Source organism: Petaurus breviceps, unplaced genomic scaffold, assembly GCF_028583685.1.
Source record: "Petaurus breviceps papuanus isolate PSGF00001 unplaced genomic scaffold, PetGlider_PUasm1.0 99, whole genome shotgun sequence".
Lineage (NCBI taxonomy): Eukaryota > Metazoa > Chordata > Mammalia > Diprotodontia > Petauridae > Petaurus > Petaurus breviceps.
Genome location: NW_027187465.1, coordinates 11,618,008 through 11,645,802, shown reverse-complemented (window position 1 = coordinate 11,645,802; position 27,795 = coordinate 11,618,008). Strand labels below are relative to the sequence as shown.

Sequence of the window (27,795 nt, the reverse complement as noted above, 5' to 3'; positions counted from 1 at the left end):
GTAGTCTACCAAACATTCAAATCAAATACCAGCAGGACAGCAGCTGGTCCTGGTTGGTTTCTACCTGACTGCCTTTGAATAAGAGAATCTAGCAATTATAAGTCAAGTCAATAAGCATTCATTAAGTAATTACTATGAGCCAGACATTATGCTGGGAATATAAATATAAGCAGAAGAAAAGATAGTTCTGTAAGCCCTGTGGAGCTTACATGCTAACAAAAAACAAGGTATAAAAGGAAGTTAAGTGAGAAAAGGGGTGGAGAATGAATGAAGGTGCCCTTCCTGGAGGCATGGCACAGAAAGTCATATGGACGTGAGTCAGGAGTGCAGCCTGGAGAGGAAGGAAGACAGGGGTTAGCTGAGACCCCACGATCCTCAACATGGAGCTTCTGGGAGGACCCAGGAGGGCAGAGGATACTGCCCAATGAGAAGTGGTCTAGGTATGGCATGAACTTCCAGGGTGAGGAGGTTTCTATGGCCTGATAGACAAAGACCTGGGGAGATGGGTCAACATTATTACAACCTGGTGAAGAATGGAGACAAGAAGTTAGCATTAATTAGTTTACAATAATAATGACTGACCTTTATGTTGTGTTTTGAGATCTGCCAAACAACTTACATGATCTCATTTGACCCAATAATTGATTCTAGCTCTGCGACCCTAGGCAATGCACTTAACCATCTCTCTCAGTTTTCTCATCTGTAAAATGGGAATAATTATAGAGCCTACCTTCCAGGATTATTGTGAGGGTAAAATGGGATATTTATAAAATGCTTTGTAAACCTTAAAGTGCTATGTAAATACTAACTATGAGTGTTTTCATAATCAATTCTCTATCTACTGTTAAACATTTTGCTCTAGATTTTGGGCAGGATAAATGAATGAATAAATGGACAGATGGATGAATGAACAAAGAAGCATTTACTAATCACTTCCTCTGTGTCAGGGGCTGAGGAGTTGAGTATGCAAACACAAGAGCAGGAAAGTATCCTCTCAAAGATTTTACATTCTCATAGGGTAAAGGAATTCATAAGGGGTATGTGTTTGTCCATGTAGGTTCTATATGTCCAATTGGGTCTAGATGTGGTAGGAAAATAGGCATGAATCTCTTAAAAATTCTTCCTCCAGAGACTTTTGATTCCTGGCAGGAAGAGAGTAGAAGGTTGGGGCTCTCCTCAGAGAGAAGGGGTGCTGGATTAGAATCAGTTATCCTTCCCACATTATGATTTTCCCCATTGCGGTCTCCATGTACTGCAGTCAGCATATGAAATTAAATGGGGATTTTGGGGGAGTTTTGTGGAAGCCGTAGATGACACACAAAGGCCAGCAGATTTTACAATAAGGTACTGTAAATACCCCATAAAAGAAGAAGAAAAAACTCAAGACTTCTCTGTATGAAGGGCCAAAAATTTTATGCAGATTTTCCAGATCTTGAGGCACACCCCTAAACCCCAAGATGTGGAAGGGATAACTGTCCATCTCCTTGAACCATCAGGTTCAAGCTGAGCTCCTGACTGCTATTCATTAGTGGGGAAGGAGTGCCCCATGCTAGCAAAAAATCCAAACCATGGCTCCCTTCCTACCAAAATCCGGTTTCACATTGAACACAGACAGTAAATAACAAATAAAACCATTTATCCAAGCTGAAAGCAAAGAGAAGTCAGAGAAAGTGTACAGATGAGAATACACCAGAAAATACACAAGGTAAATGAGCTTTCCCATTGGGAGCAAGATATCTCAGCTTAGCTCAGAGACAGAAACAAGAGAGACAGAGAGAGAAGAGAGAAGAGAAGAGAGAGAGAGGAGAGAGAAGGGGGAGAGGGAGGGAGAGAGACAGACAGAGGAAAGAGAGAAAGAGAAAGAGAGAGAGAGAGAGAGAGAGAGAGAGAGAGAGAGAGAGAGAGAGAGAAATTCTTTGACGTCTTTAGGGTAATAAGTTAGAGATAGGGTCCATAATTGGAGACAACTAGATAGGTCAGTGGATAGAGCAGCAATCCTGGAGTCAGGAAGACCTGAGTTCAAATCTAGCCTCAGTCACTTCCTAGCTGTGTGACCCTAGGCAAGTCACTTAACCTCTGTTCATCTTAATCCACTGGGGAAGGAAATGGCAAACCACTCCAGTATCTTTGCCAAGAAAACAACATGGCCAGTACTGGTGTTCTATGGTCCACAGGTCATGAAGAGTCAGATATAATAGAATGAGGGACCTAGCCTGAGCTGTCAATTCCTCTAAAATTGGCTTCTTCCCAGTCTTTCTCTCCCTTCAGGGTCCTGAAAAAAGTCTGCAACCTTTCAAATTATCTCTTGAAATTGGAAGCCAAAGAGCAGGATCTCTCCACAGCTCTACTCTTTACATATTTAGGGGGCATTGAATGATCAGTCTTCCCCATTAAGAAAATCTCATACAAATATGCTTAAAGATGCACATAGACAGGTGGCCAGGAAGGGGTGTTTTGGTTTGAAAAGGGACTGGGACGGTAAGTGGAGCTATCGGGAACAGGTTGACACACTCTTTATCTAGTAACAGATTTATTGAATTGATTTTGGTTGCAGAGCTGGCAGGGGCGGGGTAGACAAAGGTATCCACCTGACCACAGGTCAGATAGCAAGAGGATGGCCCCAGTGAATCTGGAAGCATGGCTGGAAGAGAGAGTGGGCCATGTGAGTCCCTCACAAAATCTCCTGAGTTGCAAGGGACCCCACAGACCACCTAGTCCAACCCAGACTTGGCCAAGAATTCCCTCTGTAGCATGTCTAAAAAAAACGACCATCCCACCTCCATCTGAAGGCCTCCAGAGAGAAGAACCTGCTCCCTTCTGAGGCAGCCTCTTATACTTTGGGAGATTACTCACTGTTAAATCACTTTCCCTCGACATTCAGCCTAAATGTGTCTCTTTGCAGCTTCCCCCCATTGGTACTGGTTCTACCCTCTGGGGCCAAGCTGAACAAGACTAATCCCTTTCCCTGTGATAGCCCTTGAAATAATGGAAGACGGTCCTCGTTTCCCCACCTTTCCTCCACTCCCAAGTCTACTTTTTTCTAAACTAAACATCCCCACTTCTTTCAACCAATCCCTCACATGGTATGGTTGGAAGTCCTTAAGACATGGCCCCTGCCTTCCTGGGCCTTCTTTGTCAGGAATGACTAAAACACCAGAAACAGTCATAGAAGACAAAACATATATATGTTTGTTGTTGAGTTATTTCAGTCCATCTTGACCCCATTTAGGGTTTTCTTGGCAGACATACTGGAGTGGTTTGTCATTTCCTTCTTGCTCATTTTACAGATGGGGAAACTGAGGCAGGCAGGGTTAAGTGACTTGTCCAGTGTCACACAGCTAATAAGTGTCTTAGGCCAGATTTCAATTTAGGAACTCACCTCTGGGACTCTAGGCCTGGTGCTCTATGCTCTATGGCGCCACCTAGTGCCCCTATATGTATATGTACGTACAGTGATGTACACACACATACACACACACGCTGCCTGTAGGCTTGTACCCTTGCTACCCACCCCACCCCCTAAAACACCTTTTAGATATTGTCTTTCCCCTTTAGAAGGTAAGCTCTTGAGGATAAGAACTATCTTTTTTTGCTGTTCATCCTTCATTCTTTTTTTTCTCTCATTTTATAGTATTTTTCCAATTACATATAAAGTTTTCAACTATTCACTTTTTAAAAAATATTTTCACCAAGTATTGACCTCTTCAGCATTCACTTTTATAAGATTTTGAGTTCCAAACTTTTTGCTCCCTCCCCTTCCCCAAGACAGCAAGCAATCTGATATAAGTTATATATGTACAATCATTTTAACACATTTAAAGAAGAAAGAGAACAAAAGGGAAAAACCACCCAAAAAGGTGAAAATAATATGCTTTGATCCACATTCTGACTCCATAGTTTTTCCTCTGGAGGTGGATAGCATTTTCCATCATGTGTCTTTTGGAATTGTCTTGGATCATTGCATTGCTGAGAAGAGCTAAATCAATCATAGTTGAGCATTGCAGGGCAGCTAGGTGGCACAGAGGACCTGAGTTCAAATCCGGCCTCAGACACTTAACACTTAACTAGCCGTGTGACCTTGGACAAGTCACTTAATAATCCCAATTGACCTGCCCTCCCCCCTTCAAAAAGGAAAAAAAAAAGTTGAGCATCACACAATGTTGTTGTTACTTGTGTACAATGTTGTCCTGGTTCTGCTCACTTCGCTTTGCATCAGTTCATGTAAATTTTTCTAGGTTTTTCTGAAATCTGTCTGTTCCTCATTTCTTATAGCACGATAGGATTCCATTACATTCATATACCACAACTTGTTTAGCCATTCCCCAATTGATGAACATCACTTCGATTTCTAATTCTTGGCTACCACAGAGCTGCTATAAATATTTTTGTGCATGTGGGTCCTTTTCCCATTTTTATGATCTCTATGGGATACAAATCTAGTAGTTGTATTGCTGATTCAAAGGGTATACACAAGGGGCATAGAACTGTCTTTTTTTTGCTGTTACTTGTATTTCCAAGTGCTTAGCATGCAGTAGGCACTAGACAAATAGGCTAGCTGTTTAAGATCATTATTTTCCCTGTTCTGCTTGGAGACATTTTCTGCTTGAACCCAGAGTGCAGAACCAGGGTCATTAGTAAAAGCTACAGGGTAGCCACAGAGAAACTTCTAAGTGGGTTTTCTGCAATTTCTTGATTGGAGACAACGTGGCCTAGTGGATAGGATTCTGGATTTAGAGCTGAAAGGGCACTCTATATTTTACAGATGAGGAAACCCAGGTCCATTAAGGTTAAATGATGTGCCCAGGGTCACACGGGAAGAGGCAGGATTTAAATGCAGGTCCTGTTACTCCAAATCCAGCTGTCTTTCCACTGTGACAACTGACCTTCCAGCTCTACCTAAGACAGGACTCTCTATCCCTTTGCCCACATGGTCTCACTTGAGCTCTTCACTATAACATTGTAAGGATGGGTCTCTTGGTATAATAATGATTCACACTTTGCAGGTAAGTAAACTGAGGCTCAGAGTGTTTGGATTTGCTCACTGTCACACAGCTAGTGAAAATCACAAGGTATTTGATCTGGAAGGAACTCAGTGGTTGCCCAGTCCAGCTTGTACCTGAAAAGGCATCTCTCCTATGACATATCTGAGAAAGAGCTGCCCAGCCCTTTGCTTGAAGGCTCCTGTAATGGGAATGTAAATTTTAAAGATCTTCCCTGCCCCTAGGCTAAAGTGCACCTGGAGGCTGGGGTGGGAGGCTTGTTTTTCAGTAGATACTTTTTGATTGGCCAGTGGGTCAATAAGGTTGTTACATTCTCTGAGCCAGGAGAAGGCTATATAAGCCCTGATGTGAGGCTTTGTTTTGGGGCTCACTTTGAGAAATGTTCTGTGATTTGATGAAACTCTGGGCTAGCCGTTGTCCAGAGCTCGCTGGCTTTGAACCCCAGATGTTGTTTGGTATGGATGTAATGGTTGGACAGTTTGGAAATCTGTCTACTTGATCTGTTTTTGTCTTGATAATTCTGTCTGTATACTTTGAAGTTCGGGGTGCTGACCTTTTCCCCCTGAACTAGGTAAACGATACATGTTTGACTGATGCTTGTTAACCCATTTTGAGTTGCTTTCCTTTATCAAAGCAGATCCAAGAACCTGTATTAGCAGCAAACCCTGGGGATGCTGGGGTGCGTGCTGCTACAGCTCCCAAGGGAGGGGATCACCATGGTGGGCATCACCCAAGCCATACATCCATGCCCCATCTCTCCAGGCTCTGCTTTTGACTCTCCAGGCTTTCCCAGCATGTCCATGAGCCTGTACACTTGCTACTCACCCTGCCTTTTGGCTACTGTCCCATCCCTTTAGGATGTAAGAGTTTTAGATGCCAAACAAAGGTGCTTCGATTGGATCCTGGGGTCAAGAGGGTATCATTGGAGTCTCAGGGTCAAGGAAAGTCACCCTGGGGAGCTGAGGAGAGGACTGATTTGCAAAAGGGAGACTGGAGGAAGGGAGACCCAGCAAGAAGCAAATGCCGTAGTCCAGGTGAGAGGCAACCAGAGGAGAGGCTGTGACTGCAGAGAAGGGGACAGATAGAGAGGTTGTGGCAGCATAAAGAGCACAGTTTGGTAACTTTGGGTACGCAGTGTGAGGGAAAGAAAAGAGGAGTTAAGGTTAGAGGGGCAGCCAGGTGACCTGGTGCATGGAGCATTGGGCCTGGCATTAGAAAAACTTGAGTTCCTAGCCGTGTGACCCTGGGCAAGTCACTTAACCGTTGTCTGCCTCAGTTTCCTCATCCGTAAAATGCCAGCACCTACCTTCCTGAGTTTTTGTCAGGATTAATGAAATAATGCTCCTAAAGTAATTTGCAAACATGAAAGTGCTGTATCAATGCTAGCCATTATTATCTGGCCTCTGACTAATCGATTCCCTCTCGAATTGATATGGTCATAAATGAGTCTATGGTCTGAATCTCTTTCCTCAATGTGAAAAAGTTGTTTTGATAGGATTGAAAGCGTCAGTTGCCATTGGCTAGGTGCTCACTGCAGCTAGGTGGCGCCATAGTGCATAGAGCCCTGGACCTAGAGTCAGGAAGACAATTCATCTTCCTGGGTTCAAATCTGACCTCAGACACTTCCTAGCTGTGTGACCCTGGGCAAGTAATTTCACTCTGCCTCAGTTTCCTCATCTGTAAAATGAGCTGGAGAAGGAAGTGGCAAATCCCTCTAGGATCTCTGCCAAGAAAACCCCAGAAGGGGTCACCAAGAGCTGGACAAGACTGAATAGCTGGAACTACCAGCAACAGGCAATAATTGATCCACCGCCAGTGGTTTCTTAGTCAGTGGGAGCGAGTTGAGGCTCTGAGCAGCTCTGCAGTGTGACCCTGACCCCTGGAAGCAGAGGAGGCAGCTAAAATGTGGGGCCCCAACCGCAGGGACCAGAAAGAGGATCTCAGAGGGCTCCGCTAAGAGGAAAGTGATTTCTAAGGTGATTCCAGCCTAAACCCAATCGCCTCCCTCTGGGGTCACTGTCCACCTATCCTGCCTCTGCCTTGTATGGACTCACTAATTTGGATGTTGTTTCCCCTTGAATGTGAGCTCCAGGAGGGCAGGGACTGGCATTTGCCCCTTTATGTCCAGTGATATTATGGTGCCTGGTACATGAAAAGTGTTTGATAAATGATGCTGACTGACTGATCTTCCTTTGGGCTCTGGGTGCAAGGACTCTGCCCACAGGTGTGTCCCCAGCCCCCAGGGAGCTACTTGCACTCCAGACTGTCTCCTGCTTTTCCTAGTCTGGGTTGTGCCAGTGAGGGCTGGGGACAAGGATGGGGGGGTGGGGGGAGGCAAGGGAGCTCCTGGGAAGCTGCTTACTAGTTTAAGCATTGATAATCTCCTTTTTAAGCCTTGACTTCCTCATCTGTAAGAAGTGGGGGCCGGACAAGATGATTTCTAATGGTCCTTCCAGCAAGTGATCTAGGAATGTCAACATCTTTCTCACCTCCTCCCCCTTCAATCTACGCAGACCTAGCTTGATCTGGACAACGCAATAGCCTCCAAAGTGGTCCAGGGGGACGGTGAGGCAAACTCACCTAGCTCATGACCTATTTCTAAACAACAGGGTCATATCTGGCTCAGTTGTTCACCAAGAAATCTTTGACCCTACCAGGTATCTGGTAGCCTGCCCTGCCCCCACTCACCATCTCCCTCCCTGCCCCCACCCCTTTCTCCTCTTGTTCTGGCAGCAATATTCAAATCAAAGTGCTGGGAGAGAAGGGATGATCTCACTTTTGTATTTCAATCTCCAGCACTTAGCACAAAGTAGACACTTAATACATGCTTTTCTTTTCTTTTTATAATTTAATATTTTTTACCTTTTCTGATTACATGTAAAAATGATTTTAACATTCTTTTCTTCAAATTTTGAGTTCCCAGTTCTCTCCCTCCCCTTCCTTGAGAAGGCAAGCAATTTGACATAGGCTGTACAAATAAATGCTTTTAAAAATTCATTCATTCACTCAGTTCTTCAATCTGTCCTCTTCCAGACTGTCAGAATGATAGTCCTAAAGCACAGATCTGACTTGTTCATGGTCACACTGTTCTAGAAGATTCAGTGGCTGCCATGGCACTTAGATTAAAATACAAATGCCTTCACAATCTGACCCTCTCCTTTCTTTACAAGCTGACTGCTCATTGCAGTCACTAACTCTAATGTCCTGTCAAACCGGTTTGTTTGCTCTTCCCCATACTTGACATTCCTACCTTTGCACAGGGTGGCCCCCATGCTTGGAATACTTTTTTCTTTTTAACTCCTAACTCCCTTTAATACTCAGACAATGCAGATACTAGTGTCTTCCCTAAGACTCATCATCCTAAGTTTAAATTCAGCTTCAGATACTAGCTGTGTGACCTTGGGCAAATCACCTAACCCTGTTTGCATCAGTTTCCCCATCTGTAAAATGAACTTGAAAAGGAAATGGCAAACTACTCCAGTGAATACTGGGCCAAGAATGGGGGTCACAAAGAGTCAGACACAACTGAAACAACAAAGTCACTGCACTTTTTGGGAGGAGGGGCAAGGGGGAAGCTGTATTTATCTGTGAACATGCTTGCAGCCTCCCTCCTTCTTACTCACAAGAAGGCAAAGACAGTTTCATATCTCTAATACCTAGCACAATCCCTTGATATACAGTTAAGTGCTTAATAAAAACTGTAAAAACTCTGTTCAACAAAATAACCAGCCACAAACCCAGAAGACCCATGATGAAGCATGTTACCCACCCTGGACAGAGAGAGGATGGACTCTGTGCTTAAAATGAGATTTATTTTTCTAGATATGACCAATGTGGGAATTTGTTTTGTTCAGTTACAGGGTTTTGCCTTTTCTCTTGTTTCAGCAGAGAGGAAGAGAAAACATTTTTGTTCATTAAAAAAAATTAAATTAAAAAATAAATGCATGTGAATGGATTGATCCCATCATCAAGAGTGATATGTCATCGCCCTGCTCTGCCCAGGCTGCAGTTCAAAAGCAACCTTGAGTCAGAACAAAGGGCAGATTAACGGGATGATAAGAACCCGGGACAAATCCACACTCTGCCTTTGGAACCAGTAGTCAGTACCCCACCCCCACAGCTGGAATTCACCCCCTCCTTATCAAACACTCCAACACTCACTTCTGCAGGAAGGCTTTCCTGTCTCCCCACATTCCTCCTCTCCATTTTCTTTGTAGTTATGTCGTATATACCTATACAGGTATATGCGGCTTCTCCAGATCAAATACAATTCTTGAAGTCAGGAACTAGTTCATTTATCTTTGTGACTGGAACTTAATAGGTGCTAAATAAATGTGGATTGATTCATTAACGGACTCTCTCTCCTTTTCCTTGGAGGAAAGAGAGGTTTAGCTGTAGGGACCTCTCTCCCCCACCCCTATCACACTGTAAGTCTAAGATACAGGATAGCAGCGGGCCACGGAGAAGGACGAGGCGCCAGGGACTGAGGTTGGCATGAAATGAATGAATCCCAAGGCCCCGGTGCTTCGTCAGTTTCCTCCTCTGAAACTGAAGTGTCTAGACAGAATGATTTCATTTCCCGGAAGAAAGCAGCAGCAAATTGGGTTTCTTTTAAACATGGGAGGGGCGGACTCAGGTTTGCCTCCAGACTACACTGAGAAACTTTCAGGCTGGGACACACGTGGCCCACCCAGGACTCCTTAGTCTCAGACGCTATTGATTCCAGCACCTGGAATAGGGCTCAGAGACTTACCCAAAGTGAGCTACTTCAGCAGCCTTTGGGGTAATATTTGAACCCAAGGCTTTCTGATTACAATTTTTCTGAAAAACATGTAAAGCCTTAAAGTTTTGTTGCTTCACACGTCACTCGATCGCAGTCACCAAAAGGTGGCGCATAGAATTCACAAATCCTTCTTCAAGAAATGGAGCACTGTTACATTTCTGGATATTTTCCCTGACCTTCGGGGTAATTCTCTACTGTCTTCTTCACACAGAAACCTTAATTTCAAGTGTAACGAACCACACAACATTACTTCCACCTTAGAAAATGCAAAACTATAAAAAAAAAAACCAACTTATTTTTAAACAAAAATAGCTCAGTCTCCGTAGAGACTGTCAAAAATTGCCAATGCCGACTATATTTCAAGTCGTCATGGCGGGGTATTGGGAAAAGTTTTCAATTAGCAATAATCGCGCCTCGGATAAACCTCATTGGCTACGATACTGCCACTGCGCAAAGCTGACAAGATCCCGCCTGGGCTCCACTCCCCCACGGTTGGTGACTATCTTTACAGCGAGGGTAAGAAGCGGACTGATACTGAGTAGCTCCTGCCGGCTCCTTTTTGGGTCCAGCCGAACTTTAGCTCTACAGGTTCAGGGACTTTCCAGTCACTTGCACATGGACGTTTGGGAATAGAATTTCAGGGGAAAACAGGCAAACAGGCGCCGAGGATTCTGGGGATTCCTATGCAAATGAAGGTGACGCTATAGACCTGCCCGCGCTGCTTGAGTTTAGAAGGCTTACTTAAATGGTGCTGAGAGTTGAGCGTTGAAGTTGGCTGCCAGGCAGAAAGTGAGTGAGCTAGTTGTCCGTTCTCGAAGAGGAGCCTGACATCAGGGAGGTGATGCCGTGACGCGCAAGGGTGAGGGAGGGCTGGCTCTGCAAAGTCATCAGCCTCACTCACTTTCTCCTCCGGAATCATCTGGGTCTGGGGGGAGGGATATATGGACCAGGACGTTTTGGAGTGATTGAAGAAGGGAGAATAAACTGCAGTTATCTGGTAGGATTCAGAGGGCAGAGAGGAGGATGTGGGAAAGCCTGCCCATTGCAGAGCGGAGAGTGGAGTTGGGGAATGATAAGCAAACATCCTGGGTAAGAGCTCTCCCTACTTGGCAGTTTCTCCAGTTTCCTTCCGCTCTCCTCAGCCCTGAAAGAAATTCACTTTCACCCAGCAATCGAAGCCTTTCCTCCATTCCACAAATAGCCCTCGCCTCCCAATACCCCCGGAAATAAAACAAGCGAAGCAGCTTTATTCCATCCCACCAGCCCCAAATGTGCAAGAGGCTCCAAACTTGTAAGTTGCAAAGAATGCATTCAGTTATGACTGGAAGGAAGTAAGCTTATCCAAGCCACCCATTAATCTTTTGTTTCCGGTGAAACCTTAAGCACCTTGTCAGCTTCGAGACTGAAATGCTTTCAAAGCATTTCCTCATCCAACTGCAGGATCCCTTGTAAAATCTCCGGTATCAAACTAAGTCCCCGTAACCAGTCACCATAACTCTGTTACCTTGTAAAAGCTGTATCCGTTATTTCACCCTTTTTTTACGTTTAGCTCTTCATTTTCCCGTCATTAAAAGAATAGAGATTATAAACTTACAGTGAATGAGTTTTTCTTCACTTGTACTACTCCTCATGCTTAGCAATCTTGTCATAGATCTTAAAAAAACTTTTTTTTTTAACTAGAAATCCCAGTCTCCGTGGAGACCGTCAAAAATTGCCAATGCCGACTGTATTTCAAGTCGTCATGGCGGGGTATTGGGAAAAGTTTTCAATTAGCAATAATCGCGCCTCGGTTAAACCTCATTGGCTACGATACTGCCACTGCGCAAAGCTGACGAGACGTGTCTCGAACCCGTGCCCACTAAAACATGGATAGCTGTACTATGTAGGCTGACTTTATTCTTTGGAAAACACACCCACAAATAAATTATTTTACTTCAAAGTGCACCCAACTGCTATGGTTTGAACTGAAAGTTGGAAAGTACGGTTGACATTTCCATTCTTTTAAGTTCGTTTTAAACCTTGACATAATGAAGCAAAGCCTTATGGGGGAGGTAGCATGCTAATCAAGTTCCCAGAGAGAAGGCACTCGGGGAAATGGGCCCAATGGAAGCTCAGAGGAGAAGCTGGAAGCTGCCCAGCCAAAGAAGGGGAGGCAGGGGGAGGGAGCTTTTGGTCGGACCCTGTAGTTGGGTTTAATTGAATTTTTTCCCTTTTCTATGGGTCTTGATTCTAGAGCTGGAAGGGACCCTAGAGAGATCACTGAGCTCAATCCCTCCTTTTACAGACCAGGAAACTGAGTCCCAGGCAGGTTTAGAGACAGCGAGAAAGCTTGAAAGGTGGCATTTGAACCCAGGGCTCTTGACTTCCAGTCTTTCCACTATACCGCTGTCCCACATTCTTAGGGACAATCTGAGGTGGTTCAGAAGTTTTAGTACAAATTTGGGCTTTAAGAACATTAAATTGCCGTAAAACTTTTGTCCCACTCGGTATAAAGCCGTTTTACAGTAAAATTTTAGTCATTTTTGGCAGTAGTATAATGTGGTAAACAGAACAGTGTACCTGGAATCAGGAGCGCTGGATTCATATCCTGTGTCAGATCCTTAATGGGCATGTGACCGTGGGAATGTTTCATAACTGCTGTGAGCCTCAGTTTCCTCATATGGAAAATAGGGATAATATGTAATCCTTTTCTACCCCTTAGGGCTATTTTGAGGCTCGAAGGAGGCAACATTTATATAGAGGGCTTTGAAACCCTTAAAGGACTGACCTTCCTTAGCTTAATTTCAGAAATCTGTAAATGGGGATAATAGTATTTACTTTATATGGTTAGTATGAGGAAAGCGGTTTACAAACCTAAAAGAAGCGCTATAACAGCATAAAATAGAGACAGTAATAACTTCCCTTTATTCCTCTGGAGGTTTTGAGGATCCGAGCCTCAGTTTCCTCATTTGCAAAATGGAAATGGTAACAACACCTGGCTATGAGGATCACAGCATGGAGGTAGGAGATACATTATTATCCTTGTTTTGCAGATGAGGAAACTGAGGCAGGCAGAGGTTATGCGATTTGCCCAGGGTCACACAGCTAATATGTATGAGTCCACATTTGAACTTGGGACTTCCTGACTCTAGACCCAACATTGTACCTACTGTTTCTGATGTGATTCTAGATTTACCCTAAGAACAGCAGTTCCATATGATATAATTAATATAAAATATAATACTATAACAATATAATGTAATATATAACATAACATCATAATATAATATGTGGTATAGTATGAAATGACATGATGTAGTATAATTCAATATAATTAGATTCAATATAATTCCATGTGCTATGATACAGCAATTTAATATAACAATGCAATTTAATATAATTAGATTCAACATAATTCAATACGATAGGGTATAGCAGTAGATAAGATACAACACAGCAGTAGATGCAGATACAATACAATATAATAGTGTAATACTCTACAACATAATTTTCAATACCTAGGATTATGAAGAAATTTCTTTGTGATCCCTAAAATGCTACATAAAGGTCACATGACGTATCGTGATGTGGGACCTCAATGTGCACGGCCCTCAAGCAGGGGACACCAGAAACCCCCCAAATGTGCCTAGATCATATGTCATAGACCTAAACCCAAACACTAGAAACATTACGGTAGCAAAGAGGCTGGGTACTGAGCGTGAGGCCCATTGGCTTCTGGGAGTTGTAGTTTTTCCGCCACCCCCGTCCATCTCTTGGTTGCTTGGTTGACTACAACTCCCAGGAGGAGGTGGCGAGCGGGCGGCTTGTGACTGTCTTTGCAGGGAGCAGATAATCCCGGGGCAGGGAAAGGTGAGTGTAATTGTTGCATTGAGCCGTGCAAGGGCTACAGTTTCCTTCAGCTCATTTCCCCTAGGCAAGTGAGGCTCCTGGCGTTTGGCCCGGGGTGGGTTAGGGGGCGACCACGCAGTGCGTCTCCTCCTATGTGACTCCAGGGGTGTCGCAGAGTTGGGGACTCTGTTCCTGAAGTTGGAGCCGCTGGGACCTTGAGCTCGGATCTGGCAATCAGAGTCCACGGGGCTGAGCTCTGCCCACCCATCGGCTCCAGCCTGCCCAGCCTGTCTTGTTTAGCCGTAGTGCTTGGCATGGCATCTACCGCCTTTAGATCGGGAGCTGCTGGAGGGCAGGGACCGCCTTGTGCTTTCTTTTATCACTAGCACTTAGCCGTGTCTGGCATACAGTAAGTGCTTAATAATTCTCGTTGAAGTTATCACATAGGATTCATAGACTCATACTTTTAGAACCAGAAGGGTCATCTAGTCCGGCTCTTTCATTTTAAGGATGATGAAATGGGAGGCTTGGAAGGAAATGAGTGGGATTCAAACATAAACCCATTGACTACAAATTCTACCCTTTTTTAAAATTTTGAAATATTTTTATTTTTTTCAATTACATGTAAAAACGATTTTTAACATTTTTTTTCTAGTTCTAAATTCTCTCCCTCCTTTCCTCCTCTACCCCCCTCAAAGAGAAGGCAGGCAGTTTGATGTAGGTTATACACCTACAGTCATGCAAAACATATTTCCATGTTAGTTATGTAGTGAAAGAAATCACAGACCAAAACAGCAAGAAAAATAAAAGTTTTTAAAAGTACTCTTTGCTCTGCATTTAGACTCCAGTTCTTTCCCTGGATGTGAATAGCATTTTTCATCATGAGTCTTTGGAATTGTCTTGGATCACTGTATTGCTGAGAATAGCTGAGGCATTCACCCTTGATCATCACACAATGTTGCTGTTACTGTGTACCATGTACAATGTTCTACTGGTTCTGTTCATTTCACTTTGCATCAGTTCATACAAATCTTTCCAGGTTTTTCTGGGAGCATCCTGGTCGTCATTTCTTATAGCACAATAGTATTCTGATCAAAATCATATACCACAACTTGCTCAGTCATTCCCCAATTGATGTGCATTTCTTCAATTTCCAATCTTTGCCACCAAAAAAAGAACTGCTATAAATATTTTGTACACAGTCCTTTTTTCTCTGCACTCTTTTCAAGAAAAAAAGTGTTACCTCCGAAATATATGGAGTAATAGATAGAATGTAATCTTCTTGAAGGCAGGGATGATTTCATGATTGACACCTAGCACAAAGTTGCCCACATACTAGGTACTAGGGTAAATGCCTGTTAACTGATTTATTATTGATAGGTTCAAAGGTTTAAGTCAGAGGTTCTTAACCTAGGTTTTTTGAACTTGCGTTTTTGTTAAAAATGTTTTGATAACTATATTTTAATATAATTGGTTTCCTTTGGAATTCTGTGTATCTGTTTTATACATTTGAAACATTATGTTTGTATAGCCTATATCAGTTTGCATGCTGTCTTGGGAAGGGGGAAGGGGAGGGAGGGAGAAAAAAAATTTGGAACTCAAAATCTTATAAAAATGAATATTGAAAACTATATATGCAATTGGAAAAAATAAAATACTACTAAGTGGAAAAAAATTATGCTTGAGGTGTCCATACATTTCACCAGTATTTCAGAGGGGTCCAGGACAAACAAAACTTTTAAGAACCCCTGACTAAATAGATACAGGATATCCCAAAAGTCTTGGTTCATTGTTGAGTTGTTAAACCTTAAGACTGCACAAAGACTTTTGGGACATCTTCTATATCTATATTTATACACACTACATATTATGTTATGGTATAATTGTTATAATATAATTTTATAAATATTACGTGGGTATGTATGTTTTAGATCAAGTAGTCAATCAGCCAACAAACACTTGTTAAGTCCCTACTGTATGTGCCAGAGACACAGAAAAGCAAAAGGCAGTCCCTGTTCTCAAGGAGCTCACAGTCTAATTGGAGACACATCATGCACACAGTTATGCAGAAGTTGTATACAGGATAAAATCAAGATACTCAACAAAGGGAAAACTTTCTTTGATCTCAGCTCCAGTGACAGAATCCTCTTTGTCCTACACTTTAAAAGGAACAGGTAGCTATAAAGTAATGAAAATTTGACAAGATGGGCCAAACCCTTAAATAAAAAAATTCAAAATTAGAGGAATTATCTATCCTCTCTCATGACACTTTGAGGCCTAGAATAGAGAGAGAAGGAGACAGAAAGAGCAGGGGAGAGAGAGAGAATAAGAATGTAAGTTGGGGAAAGGAAGCAGGTGCTGTTTCCTTTTTGTCTTTTTGGTTTTGCCTTTCTTGTCCCCAGTGCTTAGCACAGGGCCTGGCATATAATAAATGCTTATTGATTGATTGATTTCTTCACAATATTTTGTTTGTAAAACTCTAGCAGGGGCAGGGAACCTGTGGCCTCAAAGCCATACATGGCCCTTCAGGTCTTCAAGTGTGACCCTCTAACTGAACCTAAACTTCACAGAATTAATCTCCTTAATAAAAGCATTTGTTCTGTAAAACTTGGACTCAATGAAAAGGCTTCACTCGAGGACCTAGAAGGCCACTTGTGGGCAGGGATTTTTCTCTTTGTTTCCCTAGCTATTAACACAGTGCTTGGGGGTACAGTAAGCACTTAATAAGTGTATTTCATTCATTCATCCATTCATCATCTTATGTCATTTTAGCCAAAATTTATAACTTGTGTCAATTTCTGAGTCAACAGGTAAGTTCTTCCTATGGATCCCCTTTGTGTTACTTGGTAGGCATCTTGGTTCTGTAAGTAAACTGTCTCTGAATCTCCAAGGAGGGTGGTTTCCTTCTGGGAAGTTTCCCCCTGGATGGATAGCTCAAGATTCAATCAAAGAAGTCTCTTCCTTGTTGGGATACCTTGGTCTCTTCCTGCTCCTCTTTCTCGTGACCCAAACTTTTGGGTTTATCTTACTTTGGGCCTTGTAACTCTTGTTTACTTATATTTTTTGTTCTTAAGAGTTAGGTTTTAGGGGCGGCTAGGTGGCGCAGTGAGTAAAGCGCTGGCCTCGGAGTCAGGATGTCCTGAGTTCGGTTGCGGCCTCAGACACTCAACGCCCACACAAAAAACTAGTCATGTAACCTTGGGCAAGTTTCTTTACCCCAATTGCCCTCCAAAAGGCAAAAAAAAAAAAGAGGTTTAGAAGGGACCTTAATCCAACCCTCTTGATTTATAGAGGAAATGGAGATTTCTAAGGCTCCATGACTGTTCGAGGATTCCACAGGTAGCAAGTAACAGAACTGGTATTTGGGCCTGTCAACCAACAATCACGACTCCAAAGGACATGAGTAGTTAACTTGTTTTATTATATGAGAAAGCAGAAAGGCATGGAAGCTGGGTTCTCTCTTGTACAGAGTACAAAGAAGGCCAATGATGCAGGCAAGGTCTTGGGTCTTTAAGGGTTACATCAAGGTCTTGAGAAGGGCAATCCCTTCCCAAGTGGGAATGGCATGGGAGGGGGCTATGACAGATCCTGTCTCCAAATCCAATGGTTTTTCAATTATACCATAAGTTCTCATTCTAGAAACATATCCCCCAGGGACATGAGAAGCTTATCAAAGGAGTATGAACAATTTATGAGCAGTTAATTAGTCCCTATTTTATGATCTGTATGGGCATGGTAAACTAGAATTTATTTCCTTTCATATTGGATAGAAGTTAATAATAAATAACATTTATAAATATGCACCGACTGTGGGCCAGTTACTATGTGCAGTGCTTTACAGATATTATGTCATTTGAGCCCCACTACAACCCTGAGGAGGTTGGCACTATTATCATCCCCATTTTACAGTTGAGGAAACTAAGGCAAAGTGACTTACCCAAGGTCACACAGATAGTAAGTTTCTAAGGCTAGATTTGAACTCAGGTCTTCCTGACTGCAGGCTCAGCCCTCTGACCATTGAACCACCTAGCTACCTCAGGTTACAACATTTGCTGAAGTCTAAGGGGCATGAGAACCAGGAAAGACTGAGACCCCCTCTATTGCACCATGCTCTCATTTTCTGTAACAGGATTCTCTATGTCATGGTCCTCTTGGAGAACGAAGGATAAACAATTTCACTTTTGACATGAGAGTCTTGGGTTTGTTTTTTTTTAGTTGTCTATTGCTTCTCCATCATAGGCTCAATATCACCCATATTTTAAATTTAAAAATATATCTTTACAAATGCTTTATGAATGAGAACAGAGAAGCGGTTTCATTTTCCTTTTTTTTAAAAAGTATTTATATATTCTGTCTTTATATCACCTAATTTTCTAATGTTTCCCTCCCCCAATACAGGGTGCCATTCCTCATAGTAAAGGATAAAAAAAGAAAGAAAAAAAAACAGTTCAGCAAAACTAACCAATACATCAGACAACAGAAGAGGCAGCATTCCCTACCCATGGTCCCCCACCTCAGCAAAGAACATTGGATGTTGAATCATCATCTCTCTTATTCAGGGGCAAATTTGGTCACTGTCACTACACAGCTTTTGGTTCCAATTTTTTCTTTTTGTTCTTTCCAATGACACTTTGGAGTCTCTGTGTCTATTGTTTCATTTTTCTTCCAAGCAAATCATCCACCATGTTTTAACTTCTCCTTATATTACTCTTAGTTCTTTTCTTCCTTTCCCTCTCCATTGTAAGCTCCTGGAGGACAGGGACTGTCTTTTGCCTCTTTTTGTACCCTCAGTACCTGACACTTAATAAATGTTATTCATTGATTTTTTGTTAAATTTATTATTATTTTTAACCTTTTTTTAAATTTGAGTTTTATTTTCTCCCTTCTGCCCCCTCTTACCCATTTCATTGATTAATTTCAATATCTCATCACATCCAGCCCCTCCCGCACCCATTTCATTGATTGATTGATTGATTGATTTCAGTATCTCATCAGACAGCCCTGAGCACACTGATTTTACCCTCCTGAACCTAGTCTCTCCCTTGGGAGGCTTTAGTTGAATCATTTGTATTTCAATAACTGTGTCTTCCTCGTTCTTTCTCTTTCCCTAGAATGAGAATGAGCCCTCTGTGTATCTTCAGTCCTCGCATCCTTCACCCCAGGGGCTCCCACACAGCAGTGGGCACCTTTGTCCCACCTTGTCCTCCCTTGGACCAGGAAAAAGTCAAGGAGTTACAGCGATTCATCTCCCTTTCCAAGAGACTCCTGGTCATGACTGGAGCTGGAATCTCCACCGAGTCAGGCATTCCAGATTACAGATCAGAAAAGGTGGGCCTCTATGCCCGGACAGACCGACGCCCTATTCAACATGTGGATTTTGTCCGAAGTGCCAAAATCCGCCAGCGCTACTGGGCAAGAAATTTTGTTGGGTGGCCTCAGTTCTCCTCTCACCAGCCTAATGCTGCACATTTGACCTTGAGCAACTGGGAGAGACTTGGGAAACTCTATTGGTTGGTGACCCAAAATGTGGATGCTTTGCATACCAAGGCGGGGAGTCAGCGTTTGACTGAACTTCATGGATGCATGCATAGGTGAGTGTGGGATGGGCACAGACATGGGACAGATGAAATCTAGTTAACCAATCAAGCAAAAAGCACTTAAAATTTTGGTCCCCTGTTTGGGGCTCAATCAATTAATCGATCAGTCAGTATCTCACCCTCCCCCACAGCCCTCCACATATACACCCCAGAAAAAAAAGAAAAAAATTCTTTTAAGACATGGTCAGCCAAGCAAAACAGATTCCCAAAATGGCCCTCAAACCAACCCTTGATACTGCTTATATAGTGGGCAAGCCAGCCTTAGTTTTCTCATCTGTCAAATGGGGTAGTTATATCAGGGGTACTGTGCAAGCCTATTAAAAAATCTCCTTTTTAATCTTTCTGACACTAGCTGTGTGACCCTGGTCAAGTTCCTTAACCTCTCTCGGCCTGTTTTTGTAAAATGGGGATAATAGTAGCATCTGCCTCTCTGGGTTGATGTGAGGACCAAAGGAAATACAACATATAAGGTACTTTGCAAACCTTGAAGCATTACACAGAGAATCCCAGAAGTGCAGTTTAAAGTGATTTAGGAGTACACAAAGACTTTGGGGAACAGACTGTATTTTTTTTTTGTAAGCAATTGGGGTTAAGTAACTTGCTCAAGGTTACACGGCCAGGTGTTTCTGGGTGGGTGCTAAGTATCTGAGCCTGGATTCGATCCCAGGTCATCCCAACACTGGGGCCGGTGCTCTTACTCGCTGTGCTACCTGGCCACCCCTGAACAGCCTGTATTAATGCTAGTAAGGATGATGGTGATGGTAATGATGAAAATGACATCTTTTTTCTCTAAAAGGCCCTTTCCTGGCTCTTAGAAAAAGTCTCTTGGGAAGGTGAGTGGGATGGGTCAGGACAAAGGCCTTTTCATTAGGTCAAGAAATTATGAGTGATCACTAGATACTTAAAAAGTGCCAATTAGTATAAATGAGAATATTTGTTTTCCCCATGTATTTGAGGGGTGGGGTGGGGCAGAGAAAGATGGATCCATCATGGGGTGAGCTCTTTTTTCTGTCCTCTGAAGGGACTATACTAGGGTTCACCTTGGGAAATTCTCTGGTGCTCAATCTACCTCCCATTCAGTTTGGATTAAGGGTTCTAGATTTAGAACTTGGGGGAGGAACCCCATTGATCCTGGAGGAAGAAGCTAGAAATAGGCTTCCTTTAGTTATGGCTTTATGCTAAGTAACCCAGGCTGTATTTTAAGATATCTTTTTCTTGTTCAAGATTCCTATAAATATTGGGGGGGGGGCAGTCATCTCTGAAGTCATGGGGCACTATGCCAGTTTAACTCACTTGCTCTCTCTCTGTCTCTTAATTTCTTTCTCTGTCTCTCAATCTCTTTCTTTGTCTCTCAGTCTCTCTTTCCCTTTCTCTCAGTCTCTCTCCCTTTCTCTTAATCTCTTTTCCTCAATCTCTCTCCCCCTTTCTTTTAATTTCTCTTTGTCTCTCAGACTTTCTCCATTTCTCAATCTCTCTTTCTCTGTCTGTCTCCCTCCCTCCCTCTCCTTCCCCTCTTCCCCCTTTCTCTCCCTACCTCCCCCAAAGCTAGAATTAGATTGATGTATTAAATAGAGCTGTTTCTGTCAGACTGATGCCTAATTGTGGAGTGTGATATTAGTATTAATAAATTTTTCTTCAACATCACCTATTCACAGTTCTGTCATGAGAATCAATTGAGATAATCTGCATAAATTCCTATAGAAATGTCCACTATTATAACAGGAGGCAGTCTGGGCTAGCCAGGGAAACTGAGAGTCACTGATTGAAAAGGTTTGAGAACCAGGTAGTTCAGAGTCAGAGAAGCCAAAGAAAGAAAAAAGTTTCAAGAAGGAAACCTCTACCCTTCAGATGATGGATGGGGGTAGGGACAGGAGCTGGGCTTCTCTTGGACACACAGGGAACTCCCAGATGTCAGGACCTTCTCTGCCACATCTAATCAGAGAGCTGCTTGGAGCCTTTGCTAGAGACTAAGTCACTTGAAGGTCAGAGAGCCAGACTGTGTCAGTGGGGACATTTGAACTCAGGGCTTTCTGGCTCTGGACGCTCTTTTCCAGTTTAGTTTTAGGCTCTTCTCAAGCCCTGATTCCCTGGTCCCCTTGTCCTGCCACTGCTCATTGATTTCCAAACGCCAGTCCCACTGTGATCCCAACATTCATTTTCCCTGCTCCTAGCTCGGATTAAGGAAGGAAGCGAGTATCAATGAAATGGAACCATGTGCAAAGATCACTCATTCAGGACCTTTGGCACTGAAAAAAGAAAGACAGGGAATGGTAGCTAGATGGGACATATAGGAAAGTGACATTTTTTACCCTCTGAAAACAAGTTGTAAACTTACCCAGAGGAGAAAGCAGTAATTGTGGAGGTGCTGAAAACTGGAGTGAATGGGCTTTCAGTGGTGACCTCTGAGAGCTGGAACCAAAGCTAAGTCAAAGGGCCTTTGCTTCAGGGCACCAGCCTTGGCAGGGGAGAGGCCCAGTTCCTTTCTAAAATTTGGTTTGGGGTCCTCCCTCAGGCTTATTAGCCAAGCCTCAAATTGCTGTGGTACTCCTCTCCCAGGGCTGCCATCTTCTCTGCCCTCCACAGAGCCTTCTCTTAAGAGGCGAGATCACACTATCTACCGGGTCTCTGGTGGCCATTCTTCTAGAACACAATTTGCCACAGGCAATTTCCATCTAATTAGTGACCTTCCCAAAGGTATATCTCCAAGTCTGCTTCCTCTGTCTCACATATAGGGTTCTCTGTTTGCATTGTGGAGAACAGACTCCCCGAAAGGTGCTGCAAGACCAATTTGAAGCCCTGAACTCCACATGGGGAGCTGAGGCCCATGGTGTGGCCCCTGATGGTGACGTCTTCCTGACAGAGGACCAGGTCCGAAGCTTCCGAGTCCCATCCTGTGCCAAGTGTGGAGGCCCCCTGAAGCCAGACGTTGTTTTCTTTGGGGACACAGTGAACCGTGACAAGGTGGACTTTGTGCACATGCGTGTGAAGGAAGCTGATGCCCTTCTGGTGGTAGGATCTTCCTTGCAGGTACCTTGTGTCTCCCCCCAATTCAGTCAGAGGGGGATCTGTCTGTCTCCTGGATGGGAGATCTATCTGTCCCCGAAAGGGAGATCTGTCTGACCCCCAGAGGGGAGATCTGTCTGACCCTGAAAGGGAGATCTGTCTGACCCTGAAAGGGAGATCTCTCTGACCCCCAGAGGGGAGATCTGTCTGTTCCCCGGATGGGAGATCTGTCTGTCCCCCAATGGGAGATCTGTCTGTCCCCCGATGGGAGATTTCTCTGTCCCCCAGAAGAGAACTCTGTCTGACCCCAGGAGGGGAGATCTCTCTGTCCCTCAGACGGAGATCTGTCTGTTCCCTGGAAGGGAAAGCTCAGTCGGGTTTGACTGAAAGGTAATTGACCTAGTTTGTCTTTTTTTCTGAATCTAGCTAGACAACATCATTGCCAGCTGTCCCTTTTGCATCTTCTCTCGTGCAGGTGTACTCTGGCTACAAGTTTATTCTTGCGGCCCATGAGAAGAAAGTACCTGTTGCAATACTGAACATTGGGCCCACCAGGTCAGACCATCTGGCCTGCCTGAAGCTAGATTTCCGATGCGCAGAGATCCTGCCTTTAATAGCCCCATGGTGACCAGGGCTCGGTGCTCCTAACCCCCAAGAAGGTCCTTTACTGGACCTGAGCTGCTAAAGGTAAAACCTTTTATAGGTACTATGTCCAAGCATCATCTAAGTCTGAATTGAGGACTTGAGTCCCATAAATTAAATGGCATAATAATGATAGAATGAGGTTGTGTGGTGCTGTGGACTAAGGTTGCACTTAGGTTCATGTAACCAGGACCCTGGCAGCTAGGTGGCACAATGGAAAGAGCAGCAGACCCAGAGTTAGCAAGATCTGAGTTCAAATCCAGCTTCAGCCACTTCCTAGCTATGTGACTTTGGGCAAGTCATTTAACCCTGTTTGCCTCATCTGTAAAATGAGTTGGAGAAGGAAATGGCAAACCCCTCCAGTATCTCTGCCAAGAAAACCCCAAATGGGGTCATGGAGAGTTGGATCCAACTGAACAATAATAGGCAAGATCCTAAGCCTTTTAGAGTCACTTGAGATCTAGGGTCAGTGAAAAGTGGTTTCTGATCTCAGCTCTGCCCCTTATTTATGGTCCATGTCAGATTCTCCTCTCTTGAGTTTTCTCATCATTTAAGAGGCTGCACTTATTGACCTCTGAGGTCTCTTGTACTTCTATGACCTATGATCCTATGATTCCAGGACATTTATTTTTACTTTTCCTTGTTTTTCCTAATATAGTTTTATTTCATTAAATATTTCTCAGTTACATGTAAAAAAATTAACTTAAAAAAAATTTTAAGTTTCAAATTCTCTCCCTTCCTTCCCCCATTCTTGAGAAAGTAAGCACTTTTAAATAAGATATACAGGCACTGGGGCATAGAGATCCACTGGAAAAGTTGAAAAGGGTATGGGAGAAAATATGGGAGAGAGCAGATTGGAGGAGGGGATATCCTGTGGGACTGCTATTTTGGGGCGGTGGGTAGGGGAAAAATGGGGAGAAAATTTGTAACTCAAAATCTGGCGGAAATGAATGATGTAAATCAAAAGTTAATAAAGCATTTTAAAAAAATAAAGTAAGCACTTTGATATAGCTTATACATGTAAAGTCATGCAAAACCTATTTCGATATTAGTCATGTTGTAAAAGAAAACCCAAACTCAAGAAAAATAAAGTAAAAATATGCTTCCATCTGCATTCAGACTCCATCAGTTCTTTTTCTGGGAGCAGATAGCATTTTTCATCATGAGTCCTTTGGAATTGTCTTGAATCACTGTATTGGTCAGAGTAGCTAAGTCATTCACAGTTGACTGTTATTACAATGTTGCTGTTGTGGTGTATACTGTTTTCCTGGTTCCGCTCACTTCACTTTGCATCATGTAAATCTTAAGGTTTTTCTGAAATTATCTTGCTCATCATTTCTTATAGCCCAAGAGTATTCCATCACAATCATATACCATAACTTGTTCAACTATTCCCCAGTTGATGGGCATCCCTTCAATTTCCAATTCTTTGCCACCACAAAAAGAGCTGCTATAAATATTTTTGTACAAGTAGGTCCTTTTCCCTTTTTGTCCAATCTCTTTGAGATACAGACCTCATAAGGATATTGCTGGGTCAAAGGGTTTGTAACCCTTTGGCCATAGTTCCAAATTGCTCCCCAGAATGGTTGGATTATTTCACAACTCCACCAACAGCACACTAGTGCCTCAATTTTTCCATGTCCTCTTCCAATATTTGTCCTTTTCCTTTTCTGTCATACTAGCCAATCTGATAAGTATGAGGTGGTACGTCAGAGTTGTTTTAATTTGTACTTCTCTAATCAGTGGTGACTTAAGAGCTTTGACTTCTTCTGAAAAATGCCTGTTCATATCTTCTGACTATCAATTGTGGACTCACTTATACTCTTATAGATTTGACTCAGTTCTCTATTTGAGAAATGAGGCCTTTACCAGAGAAACTTGGTTTAAATTTTTTTTCCCATTTCTTGCTTTCCTTCTAATCTTGGCAGCATTGATTTTGTTGTGCAAAAGCTTTTTAATTAAAAAAATAATAAAATTATTTTAAAAGTTTTTTAATTTAATATAATCAAAATTACTCATTTTGCAATACTTTCTATCTTTTGTTTGGTCATAAGTTCTTCCTTTATCCATAGATTTGATGGATAAACTATTCCATGCTCCCCTAATTTGCTTATGGTATCAGCCTTTCTGTCTAAATAATGTGCCCATTTTAACCTTATCTTGGTACACAGTGTAAGATGCTGGTCTATACCAGGGGTGGGGAAACTAGCCTTCTAGGTCCTTGGCTGTGGCCTTTTGACTGAGTGCCAAGTTTTACTGAACAAATCCTTTTATTAAGGGGATTTGTTCTGTGAAATTTGGATTCTGTCAAAGGGCCACACTTGAGGATCCAGAGAGCCACATGTGGCCTTGAGGCTGCAAGTTCCCCTCCCCTCATCTATACCTATACTGCTTTCCAGTTTTCCCAGCAGTTTTTGTCAAAGTGATTTCTTGTCCCAAAAGCTTGGGTCTTTGGGCTTATCAAACACTAGATTGCTAAGATCATTTACTACTCTGTCTCGTATATGTAATCTGTTCCACTGATCCACAGCTCTGTTTCTTAGCCAGTACCAGATTGTTTTGAAGATTACCAATTTGTAATACAGTGTGAGATCTGGTACTGCTAGGCCTCTTGACATTTATCTGCTAAGTCCAAGATAGGCTACAGTCTACAATAGTGGAGAGATTTCCCATCCTGGGAATTTCCAGGGATGAGGAAATGACAGAATCTGTTGAATATTCCCATGTTAATGGGGAAACAATTCCCAATTCTCCTAAACTTTTTAGCCACATTTCACTATTTAAATCTAACAGGATTTTTTTTTCAAATATACTAGATCTTTCAGGCCACAGTAGATAAAAGACTACTTATTCCAAATAATGGCACCTCTATATTTGAGTGACTACTTATTCCAAATAATGGCACCTCTATATTTGAGTGACTACTTATTCCAAATAATGGCACCTCCATATTTGAGTGACGTAAACCGCTTTGAGGTTAAACATAACAGAGTTAATATTCATTGACTTCTAAGGACCCTTTAAATACGTGACCCTATGAGCCTTTCCGTAGGTCCCAGCTCATCCTGACATTGTTTCTTCTCTTTTCAGAAAACATACTGAGGCATCCTTCCCAACAAGCTCCTGCCTCCCAGGACCACCTCAAAGATGCTGTTTCTCAGCCAGTAGAGGGCAACGCATGATCACATTCATCCATCTCAGCATCCTGGTACAGATCCTGAGGGCCAGTATCCAAGTGTGCTGCTCTATTCTCTACCAGGAACTTGGGAACTGCACATTGTTTGGAGATTGAGCGCCAAAGGAACATCTCCGTGCCCTAGCAGCAGCTCCAGTTAAGGTGGACAAACCTGGTTGCAAACCATACCTCCTCATTCTGGGTTGCCGATGGCCCCAGGACAGAGGCCATTGTGGTCTCCATAGGGACTTGGTAGCAGTCTTGCTGCCCTTTGAGGAAAGGAAGGATCTAACACTAATTTAGTTTTATAATCTCAAATAGCTAAAGTTATCTTTTAAATTTAAATTGTACCATTTCAATGAATCAATAAACATTTTTTAAAGTATCTTTAAGAAAGCAAATGAATATATTTCCTATGGGCAGGGCAAATAGTGATTTAAATGAATTTTTATTAAACAGAGAAGAATGAGAGACTCCTTTTCTTCAACACACCAGGTGCAGGGTATATATGGGGTTGTATTCTATTTCAGTCATTAACAAGAGAAGGAGAGTTTGTGGTGGAAATCTCCAGAGATTTCTCTTTGGTCTCAGAGACCAGGGCCAACCACCTGCCTTAAAGCCCACATTGGAGGAGGAGGAGAAAGAGAAATTCCAGTTTGCACTAACTTTCATTGTTTCTGCTCAGAAAACAGTAGGCCTTGTTGGGTTACAAAGACTCAGCAGGTACAGCTCGGACTTTCTAAACAATCTAATCAGCAAAGGAAAGAGACTGAAAGAATCACAGGCATCTAAATGAAAGTCTTCTGTCTGAAATGAGGGCAGGCAATGTGAGCCTATTGGATGCATACCTGGAAAACAAATGTGCCTTTACTGAGATCACCAGATTTCCAGAAACATACTGAATTTCTTCACCCGAACAGATGAATATATCCTATGGGCATCAAATGAGTAACTCTTCTAGCACCCCATGTGAAGTGTGGTTGTTGGCAAAGCCCAGTGTGGCTGTGCTGAAACTAGGGAAGGTAAGGACATGCCAAACCTGCAATGATTATACAATGAGTCCATAATAGCAAAATAATTTGAATTGAGGATGCCTAAATCCCACCACTGTTGTTGGTACAGAGAAAATAAAGCTGTTTCCCTTCTACTCCTTATTTAAGAAAAAAAAAAAAGAATCCAGCTTCAACTTTTGATGTTTGGAAGGAAGATCCAGAAATTTATTTATTTTTTATTTTTTTTGCTTTTTGGAGGGCAATTGGGGTTAAGTGACTTGCCCAAGGCTAGTTTTTGTGTTAAGTGTCTAAGGTCAGATTTGAACTCAGGTCTTCCCTGACTCCAGGGCCGGTGCTCTATTCTCTGTGCCACCTAGCCACCCCAAGAGCCAGCAATTTAACTGGCCAACAGGGATTTACCTTGGGTTGGTCAAAAGCCAAAGCTCATGTAGGGCTGCCAGGCAGAGGCAGGCTCAACACCATGAGGGCTGGCTCTTTGTGTCACAAAATGAGAAGCCTGAGAACCTTGGGCATGTTGGTTCTGTTGGATCGTAAAATTATCATAATTTAAAAAAAAATTTAAATTATCGTAATTTAAAAAAAATTTTTAAAAATCGTAATTATCATATCGTAAAATTATTTTAATTATCGTAAAATTAAATTTAAAAAAACTTATCTTTTTGAATTAACCAAAACCCAGCTTTTTTCCACCTGTCCCTTTCTCCATTGAGAAGAAAAAATTCCTGTTACAAACCTTTATAGTCAAACAAAAAAG

General features: G+C 42.6%; 1 protein-coding gene and 2 non-coding genes across 5 annotated transcripts; 1 reads left to right on the top strand and 2 right to left on the bottom strand.

The window, feature by feature from the left end:
• Positions 1–10,100: 10,100 nt before the first annotated feature.
• On the bottom strand, positions 10,101–10,241 carry LOC138156560 (U4 spliceosomal RNA). Its single transcript, XR_011167183.1, has one exon. It is a non-coding gene; the product is annotated as a U4 spliceosomal RNA (small nuclear RNA).
• Positions 10,242–11,472: 1,231 nt separating this feature from the next.
• Positions 11,473–11,613, bottom strand: LOC138156561 (U4 spliceosomal RNA). Its single transcript, XR_011167184.1, has one exon. It is a non-coding gene; the product is annotated as a U4 spliceosomal RNA (small nuclear RNA).
• Positions 11,614–13,531: 1,918 nt separating this feature from the next.
• Positions 13,532–26,413, top strand: SIRT4 (sirtuin 4). 3 transcript variants are annotated; one of them, XM_069081897.1, is made up of 5 exons: positions 13,532–13,632; positions 18,723–19,202; positions 21,941–22,217; positions 22,687–22,898; positions 25,944–26,413. In XM_069081897.1, exons 2-4 carry the CDS (start codon positions 18,724–18,726, stop codon positions 22,837–22,839), a joined length of 909 nt encoding a protein of 302 aa, XP_068937998.1. In that variant the 5' UTR covers positions 13,532–13,632; position 18,723; the 3' UTR covers positions 22,840–22,898; positions 25,944–26,413. The 3 variants fall into 3 exon arrangements, with proteins under 3 accessions (XP_068937998.1, XP_068937997.1, XP_068937999.1); XM_069081896.1 differs by having other exon boundaries at positions 21,941–22,235; XM_069081898.1 differs by lacking the exon at positions 22,687–22,898 and having other exon boundaries at positions 21,941–22,235.
• Positions 26,414–27,795: the final 1,382 nt, after the last annotated feature.